Source organism: Silene latifolia, chromosome 4, assembly GCF_048544455.1.
Source record: "Silene latifolia isolate original U9 population chromosome 4, ASM4854445v1, whole genome shotgun sequence".
NCBI classification, from domain to species: domain Eukaryota; kingdom Viridiplantae; phylum Streptophyta; class Magnoliopsida; order Caryophyllales; family Caryophyllaceae; genus Silene; species Silene latifolia.
The window spans coordinates 27,066,529-27,075,883 of NC_133529.1; the positions used below are offsets into that span (position 1 = coordinate 27,066,529).

Below are 9,355 nucleotides of genomic sequence, written 5' to 3' on the forward strand. Positions count from 1 at the left end.
TTAAATTAATTGTCAAGTTTCCTCCATATGAGTGTTAAAAAGTTAGGCGTACTTTTTGTCTATGATAATGCTATATTTATGTTATGAAAATATTAAATTACACAGTAATGAGTTTTTTTTAGTAGGCTTTGGAGTAATATCTTCAGAATTCTAATTTTGTAGTATCTTCGGACATATATTTATAATCATAATCAAATCTCTTAATTTGCGTTCCATAAATTGCGTTATCAGTTTGTTTTTTCGGTCAATTAGAATTAGAATAACTTAAATGTGCATTAAAATATGGCAACAATTTTGATGTAGTAGCTTTTTTAAGTTAATATTTTTGGAAACCACTCTATAATTTTGATATAGTTGTTTTTTTTTAAGTCAATCAATTATGTGTCATATCATTCCATAATATTCTAAAAATACAACTTTATACAAAATTAGTGATAATTAATTAAGAACATAATCAATTTAATTTGTGCAACGTGTTAGATTAACGGATTTGATTAAAAAATGTGACAAGTATAGCATATGATGACCCTATTTTGTAGTGTAAAAAAAAGTGGTTGATGTTCCCGCGAGTTTGCATCTACCAAAACCCCCCCTTGATTCTCCCTTAATTTCACCTCCAAAAACTACATGGCCTCCCTATCGGAAACCTACGCCTGCGTTCCGTCAACGGAACGGGGGCGCGGGATCCTCATCTCGGGCGACCCCAAATCGAATAACATCTTATACTGCAACGGGCGTTCCGTCATCATCCGGAGCTTGGACAATCCGCAGAAAGTGGAGGTGTACGGTGAGCACGCGTACCCGGTGTCGGTGGCCCGGTATTCGCCTAATGCGGAATGGATCGCATCCGCTGATGTTTCCGGGACTGTCCGGATCTGGGGGACCCACAATGGGTTTGTTCTTAAGAATGAGTTTAAGGTTCTTTCTGGTCGGATTGATGATCTTCAGTGGTCCCCTGATATGCTTCGCATTGTTGCTTCTGGTGATGGCAAGGGCAAATCTTTTGTCAGAGCTTTTATGTATGTATGTATGTATTAATTGATTTTTTCGACTGTTAACATGAATGATCAATTGAATTGAATTGAATTTCGTAATTGAATTGAATTATGCAATATCTTTCCTAGCTAAACGGGGATGTCTATAGAGATATCATTTTTGTTTAATCACACCAAAAAGCCCAAGGAATCAATCAATGGATTGATTATATCAGTGTACGACCTAATTCATAGATTAACAACACTAACAACCCATTAACTTTGAGTTTGTTTGTGTAATTGCAATGCCTCAATCTCACTAAAAAGCTGGTATAGTGGAAACTAAACATAACTGTAAATGGAAGATGATACTCATTAACTTTGACTTTGTTTGTGTGATCTAAGGATTCTAAGATGATGGTAAACCAATAATCTTGCCTATATAATTGTTTTACCCTATAGCCTAATGTCCATTTTACATGCTTGTCATTAAGAATTGAGGTCCAAACCACATGATTGCGTTTATTTATATTTTCTGCCTTTTTGACACGATAACAAATTTGTAGGTGGGATTCTGGATCTACTGTTGGAGACTTTGATGGTCACTCAAAACGGGTTTTGAGTTGTGCATTCAAACCAACAAGACCATATCGTATTGTTACTTGTGGCGAGGACTTTCTGATCAATTTTTATGAAGGCCCACCTTTCAAGTTTAAGCATTCCATAAGGTGATTACCACTTGTATTTCCCTATACTATGATCACAACATTCTGGAATCTTTTCTTTCGTGTTGTTTCTTTTATTAGATGACAATCATGGAAATACTCTAACCGTTTTAGCCGTTAATCCACATGACCACCTACATTAGCCAGAAGGACAGTAAACCACTGTTCCGATTAACAAATATTATTTGGAGTTAATCAGGGCCATTTATTCAAGTTATTGCATCACAACTGATGTGGAAAATGATATTTTCTCTATAGATTTTGTTTATTACTAATAGCCAGGGTAGGCTCAAATTTTCTTTTACAAGGGAATTCAGCCTGTCATACATTGCACTACATGCTCATCCATAAGTCTTGTGGTTTGTTTCAGCTTTTTTATGTGCTGTCTAACTTTACCATGAGTTAGCTGGTCATATAGTGGCATGCTTCTCGAGACTCAAGTCATGGTTGTGTGGATGGTTAGATGTCCTTTTTCTTAAGGAAAATATGTCATCACAGGAAAGGCAGCAACACATTAGTGAAAAAGGAGTTGTAATAAGTCAAAGAGCATTGCGACGCTGTTGAGCTGATGTACTCAGTGTCGTTAATTGCTATTCTGGTGATCTCAGTCCCAAACTTGTCAGAGTGACGATCCATGAAGTGTCTTTAAATGCACAACATGCGAATATGCGTACTGTTTTTGTATTCAAGTAGTTTGCTTGAGATATTTCTTAGCAGAGTAGTCGAGTAATGGAACAGTTTATTTTTTCTTGCCTGCTTAAACCAGTCCACTTTTAATGCACTTCTTTTGTAAATTATATATTCAGCTGAAGGGTTAAAGACTTGAAAGTTGAAATTGTTTTTTATTTTTTAATTTTTTAAGAGTTGTCATTATATGCTGGACTAGAGAGCAACAAAAGTGTTTGCACATCACTGTATCATTTTTATTTGCGCTCTAATCTCAAAATCGTGTAATGTATAGGGAGCACTCAAACTTTGTCAACTGTGTGAGGTTCTCACCAGATGGAAGCAAGTTCATCACCGTTAGTTCAGATAAAAAAGGTATAGTTTATGAAGGAAAAACAGGAGACAAAATTGGAGAGCTGTCCTCAGAGGATGGTCATCAAGGAAGTGTTTACGCTGTGAGCTGGAGCCCAGATAGTAAAAAGGTGGGCAGTACAGTTCTTCTTTGAGTGTTACCTGGTTGTGTGCTATATATTATTTTGGTGGCTTCTTACATGAGCTATACCAATTTACAATCTTGTTTACGTATGAATCTAATATACAATATTGAGTCGGTTGAGCAGCATGTTAGTAACTTGTTTCTCCTCATCTTGTATACTCTAGTCACTTTTGTTAGCTACGTTGGCTTTTGGACCAAAGTCGTTGGAGATGAACAATGTTTGAGAGAAGAATGGACAATTGAGCAGACACTCATATGGGAGTGTTTTAGTGTGTACGTCAGTTGTCATGTCTTACCCATGATGAAAATGAATAGAGGCTTTATTTAAGAAAGAAGTGAATTTAGCTGAGAGAAAATTACTGTCCTCTGAAAGTAGAAGAAAAAGAAAGAGCTAAGGTAGTTTGATTGAATGCAGAAGTACGACAGTACATAATGCCTATTTTGGCCAACTCAGTCACTGGCTGCTTTATGAACGACACATTACGTTGAATGCAACCAAGATCTGCCAAACCTGTAACACTAAATGCTGTAGCTCGCTTTTGTTGGTAGGCAGTTGTATAATGCTAGCATAGAAAAAAGGAGTGCCTGTAAACAAGAAACCAGCCACATATCACTGTATGCCAGCGTGGTTAGCCTTCCTGTTTAGCAAAGTAGCAAACACACATAGAATAAAGCCTTCCTATCTAGCAAAGTAGCAAACACTCATAGACTAAACTCATCACATACGATACTTTGGAACCTAGAGTAAGGCGTGCAGCTGATTTTGTACTTCTACAGTACCATGAAATGTGTGATGTTGTAGATGATATTGTGTATGTCAGACGGCATTCCTTGGTGTATGATGTTTGCAGATGCTATTGTGTTGATAGACTAAGGAAGGAGTTGAAAGAAATTAGAACTACAGAGGAATACTTCACCTTGTGCGTAATTGTGGTTGTAGGGAGATCATCTTGGATGTGCGTAATTTTGGAATAACATCCAAATTTTCTGTGCGTATTTGTAGGGAGATCATCTTGGATGTTATTAGTAGTCATCTTTGAAATCTGGATTCACCTTGTGGTTTTGCACAACACATCAGAGCATGATATTGGCCTAAATTAGTTTTCATCAGATTTTTGATTCTAGAAAGTCTTAAATATTTAATTATAGCAGGTGTGTGGAGTCCTGTGGACCGCACAGATAACACTGCGAGCTTGGTGTGGGACATCATAGATTCTATATTAGCATTTAGATGACAATAGATGGCTGATAAGCTTCGGTTAGTCTCCCTTAAGTCCGTCATAACATTAAAACGGGTCAAGTATCATTCCACTTCTGCATAGAAGGCAAATCTGTTGCTTTTCCCTATGCTATCTGTTTTTGTCTTATTCTAACTACTTGGCCCGTCTTTATATCCGTCGTAAATGAGAGTTTGTGTATAAGTTTGCCATAGGCCATCTATTTTTTATTTTTGATGAAAGAAATATATCTAAAACTACTTTGCTGATCTTGCCTTTGCGGGGCCTGGGCCCGGCTATGGCAGAAACTGCAAGTACAACAGAATTACTAAAATGCCTCGGTTGTTGTTCGCCACTGTTATGGATTCTGCGAGTTATACATAGCATTTTGCACACATTTGCCATGGCCTCACATAAATATGAAGTTTAATGGCCTTTATGTACTCTTTGTACGTGGCTTACTTTGTTAATTTGTTTACACATGCTAATCATCTTCCTTTCTCATTTCGCTTTAATTAATAATTTGTCTTTTTTCGTACTTTAAGATTCTAGCTCATTGTGATTAGTTATAAAATTTGCAAAACCGTCGATTATGATTTTTAACAACGGGAAATAAACTGAATAAAATTATATTTTATATGTCATATGGTTATGAAATTAAATTGTATCCCTCACATAAGATATTCCAGTTTTTTTTATCCAACGTAGTTTTTTGAACAAAGTATGAAATCGAGACAATACTAAATAAAGTCATAAAGATAAAGTTATCATTTTGGAAAAATAGTACTCCCTCCGTCCCGGTCATTTATTTACCATTTCCATTTTAGGGTGTCTCATTCATTTGTTTACCTACCTATATTGGGGTGTTTTTTATGAGTATTTTGATCATCCATGCCCATAATGATCCACTTGTCATTCAATAACACTAACCACAAGTGGTCCCCTCCCATTTCCTTAATAATTGTGCCAAAACCAAAGGTAAACAAATGACCGGGACGGAAGGAGTACTTTGTAGTAGTTATTTCCTATTTGAACTGGCCCACGTTTAAAAAATGTTTAAGATCCGCCACCTGAAACTGAAATGACTTTAGTACTGTACCGCTAAATTCTATTGTATCATAAATTTCTCACGTGCAGTTTTTTTGGCATGTCAGTTTAGTGTTTACTTTACTTTCTTTTGCATGTTTGCCCATGTTTTTCTTTTTCATTAATTTCTCTTGTGTTAAGAATGTTGTAATGAGCATTCCATTTTAGGTCCTTACTGTATCTGCTGATAAATCTGCTAAAGTGTGGGAAATTTCACAAGAAGGCCATGGGACGATCATAAAAACACTAACCTGCCCTGAATCTGGCGGGATAGACGACATGTTGGTTGGATGTCTTTGGCAGAATGACAGCTTAGTTACTGTTTCACTTGGCGGTTCCATAAACATATTTTCTGCAAGTGACTTGGAGAAGGACCCTGTTACACTCTCTGGACATATTAAGAATGTCTCTTCCTTGAGTGTGCTGAAGAATGATGAAAACACGGTGCTATCCTGCAGCTATGATGGTGTAATTGCTAAATGGATTCGCGGTGTTGGATATTCTGGCAAAATTTATATGAAGCATCATGCACCAATAAAATGTTTTGCTGCCGTGGAAGGCGAGATCATCTTATCTGGGTTTGATAATAAGGTACGAGTCACTGATATTCTTTCAGTACATATTTCACCGCAATATGTTACACTTCTTTAGGACTTACTTCAGTGACTACTAAGGGTAACAGCAGATTCTCTTAAGGATAATCTATTTATCAGCATTCTATGCCATAATCCATGCCTTGATGCCGTTGACATATCTGAATCTAAGCTTCGATACTTCTTGCCATACTTCTAAGACCTTGATTGACAACAATAGGGAGGTTATTAGTAAAAATTAGCTACATAATCAGAAATTTGTTTCATTGCCTGTTTATCTGGCTTTAGCTTTATAAATCCTGTACATTCTTTTAGTTTGAACTGCGTTTCTCTGGGCTCCAGAAGTTGCAGGCAAGTGCATATTTCTGGCACTAATAAATGCACATTGCTAACTGAGTATATCAGTATTTTGAGAGTGAAATATTGTTATTATATCCTACCATTGCAGTTATAATGAACTGGGAGAGTGCATCAGTGTTGTCTTTTACTCTTCTTATATGTAAGCTATAGTGCCTTATATCCACTCCTATGTTTGAGTGAATTTTTACTGTCATTACCTGGCAAATGGGTCAACTGGGTCGGGTCATTTTGCGTTTGCAAGAATTTGGGTCGGATTGAGCCGGGTCGGGTCATTATCTGGTAAGTTGTTATTAGGGATATTATCAGATTAGGAAGAATATTCCTAATATTCTCTAATAAGGTTATTTAGAATTAATGGTCAGTACGCGACAATAAACATTCTGGTCGGGTCGGATAGGATCGGGTCAATTTGGGTTCCGGGGTCAAACTTCGGTTCCCCGTTCAGGTGCGATTTTCTGGTCAGGTCAGTTTTGCAAGGTCTAGATATGACAATCTGTTTTAAATCTGATCAGAAAATCTCGATATGAGATTCCTTTTAGCATTCTTTTGTTTAGTAGCCAAATGTCTCTCCTAATCATTATCAGAAAGTAGTGGAGTCTAATCATTATCAGAAAGTTATGTTAGGAGTCTTTGACAATTGAAATAAACTTCATTTATCAGGTTTGGAGAGCTCCTTTTCATGCTGGTGAATGTGCAGCCGCGGAGCATGTGGATGTTGGATATCAACCAAAGGACTTGAGTGTTGCTCTTCACAACCCTCAAATTGTCTTAGTTGCTACTGACACTGGAGCTGTAATGCTTAGTGGTTTGAAAATTTTGTCAAGCATTAACCTTGGATTTGCTGTGACAGCATCTGCTATTTCTCCTGATGGGTCGGAAGCAATATTGGGTGGGCAAGATGGTAAATTGCGCATATTTTCTATTTCCGGCGATACTTTGTCAGAAGAGGCAGTTCTTGAGAAGCATCGTGGTGCAATAACTGTAATACGTTATTCTCCAGATGTCTCTATGTTTGCGTCAGGTGATGCCAACCGTGAGGCTGTTGTTTGGGATCGTTCCTCCAGAGAGGTATGTTGACGCAAAGTGCAAAACTGATGGTTGTCTCTCATAGTACTTTGTGCTCCTTTTATTGGAGAGTGGTTATGTGGTGGGGTGGGGTCATGGGGAAAGGGACAGGTTAAACCTAGGCATAATAATATGTTAGGCTTATATCTGCAGAAGGAACAATTAGATGCGCAATCCTCGTTTTATGCAGTGCTTTTGGAGTGGTGAGCGGTCTTCCATTGGAATTCCACAGTTGTGTGGTTCAGTGATCGGTTATTCAATCCTTGAACTGAATTGTATGTACTAGAACGGAGTTTGTTTGCAAACTAGATTGCCGGAGTTCTTCAAATTCGAACCTAGAAGCATTCTACAAATTTGAACACGTTCTAAACTTAATCGAACACCCAACCATGAAACACTGTGGAACTCTCTGCTTATCTTTCTTGTCAGCTGTATGTGGTGGTTAGAATATTATGAGCTGTATGTCAGAGAATTAACTTCAATAATTGCTTATTTTATCAGGTAAAACTTAACAACATGCTGTACCATACTGCCCGTATAAACTGCTTGGCATGGTCCCCTGACAGCACTTTGGTTGCAACTGGCTCCCTTGATACATGCGTCATAATCTATGAACTTGGAAAGCCTGCTTCCGCTAGGAGAACCATTAAGTCTGCTCACTTAGGTGGAGTATATGATGTGGATTTCTCTGATGAGTGCAGCATTCTTAGTTCCGGAGAGGATGGTTGTGTCCGTCTCTGGACAATAGTCCCAGAGTGTTAGTCTGCTCACCTTCAAAATGCAAAGCCTGCATTTTCTAGGATTTGGCAAAGTAGCAGTGATTTGGCTCTGTTCTTTAAAATTCGTACATTGTGAAGATTTTTTTTACGACGCGTGTGGAAGATTGAGAGAATGGACACTGCTTCAATGTATGTAATGCCAGAATTTTCTTTGCCAGGTTTGTTTTGCTCACTTGAGATTTGATGCAATGTAACAATGCTGTACTGATATTTATACCTTCTAAGCACTGCATTTTATGGTGTCATAAAACATCTTTTGGTTTTTGTAAAAATAAAGATCTGTAATTGAGTATTTCCAGCTTCTTGGTTTGATTTCTTTTGCTTTTTATGTCTGTTATGTTTTGTGTCTCTATGGGGCTGATAAAAAATGTATTTGAAATTTTTTGATAGCTGCAGTTTCTATACTTGCAAAACTGACTGTTTAACTTGAGATCATAAACCCTTTAATAAAACCCTTTCTGTGCCTCTAATAAAACCCTTGGGATGATAACTTATGCTGTGTGGAGAGCATGTGTCTTCTCACAGCAAACTTGTCATGCTTAAGATTCGGAAAAACCAATTTTCTTTCAACATCCTTCTGATCTTTGTCTCAACTATGCTTCATTTTTGTCGAAATATGCTACAAAGGCTATGTGTGAGGTTACTGAAGTATGTTCGAATGTTACTCAGACTCAACTTCAATTGTCGGACTCAGTGCTTGTTAAACTGGACTTGACATGATTTCCTTCTGGTTCTTTGAATGTAGATTTGAACATCTTCATAAAATTCACTGCTTTGTAGACTAACTCCTGACTTTTACGATTTGAAATTGAGTTTTTTGAATTCTTCCATCATAAATAGTATCTTTCGCAAAATCTTTCATTAGGGTATATGGCAGCCATTTGAACTAGGTTATGAATTGTGAAGTACTCCGTATGGTATATTATGGAGGTCGGAGTAATTATTCTGAATGCCTGAAACTTATTGACTTGTATTCTTGTGTTAGATAATGACTGTTTGAAAGAGTTATTCTTGATTGCTAGTTCTTGTGCCTGATCTTATGTCATTGTAAACATTGCACTTTTATGTGATCTATGTGATGAAGATTTACTTTTAGGGAGTGTGGACATTTGACCCCCTTTGTATTTCTTTATTTTTCTGCAGATTTTCGTAGATGGCCTCCATACCGTGGTTTCTTTCTCAAATCCTAAATTAATGCCTGTTAGCTCAACATAAACGGGTATCTTTGATTTTATTTTGACATTCAATGATGGATTTTGCTCTTTTTTTTTTTTTTTTTTTTTGTTTTTTTTTTTGTGGTGTGTGGAGTGTGGACGAGTTCGTGAGAAAGTGTATGTAGACTTGATGTGTACTGAAGCATGATATATATTGCCATTCTTCTGGATTTTATACGA

The 9,355-nt window shown here is 37.1% G+C and overlaps 1 protein-coding gene across 3 annotated transcripts; it reads left to right on the top strand.

Annotated features, from left to right (window-relative positions):
• Window positions 1-504: 504 nt before the first annotated feature.
• Window positions 505-9,355, top strand: LOC141653328 (actin-interacting protein 1-1-like). Of its 3 annotated transcripts, none has more exons than XR_012547384.1 (7): window positions 506-1,019; window positions 1,541-1,702; window positions 2,661-2,847; window positions 5,333-5,755; window positions 6,778-7,185; window positions 7,684-8,119; window positions 9,105-9,355. XR_012547384.1 is itself a non-coding variant. In XM_074461052.1 (6 exons), exons 1-6 carry the CDS (start codon window positions 628-630, stop codon window positions 7,942-7,944), a joined length of 1,833 nt encoding a protein of 610 aa, XP_074317153.1. In that variant the 5' UTR covers window positions 505-627; the 3' UTR covers window positions 7,945-8,289. The 3 variants fall into 3 exon arrangements, 1 of the variants encoding a protein (XP_074317153.1); XR_012547385.1 differs by having other exon boundaries at window positions 534-1,019; window positions 7,684-8,090; XM_074461052.1 differs by lacking the exon at window positions 9,105-9,355 and having other exon boundaries at window positions 505-1,019; window positions 7,684-8,289.

What these genes read in the sequence shown, in the direction of transcription:
- LOC141653328 (XM_074461052.1), top strand. Translation starts at nt 628, where the DNA reads ATGGCCTCCCTATCGGAAACCTACGCCTGCGTTCCGTCAACGGAACGG. An exon ending in TCTTTTGTCAGAGCTTTTAT is followed by an intron (nt 1,020 to 1,540) that starts GTATGTATGTAT and finishes ACAAATTTGTAG; the next exon opens with GTGGGATTCTGGATCTACTG. An exon ending in GGGATCGTTCCTCCAGAGAG is followed by an intron (nt 7,186 to 7,683) that starts GTATGTTGACGC and finishes TTATTTTATCAG; the next exon opens with GTAAAACTTAACAACATGCT.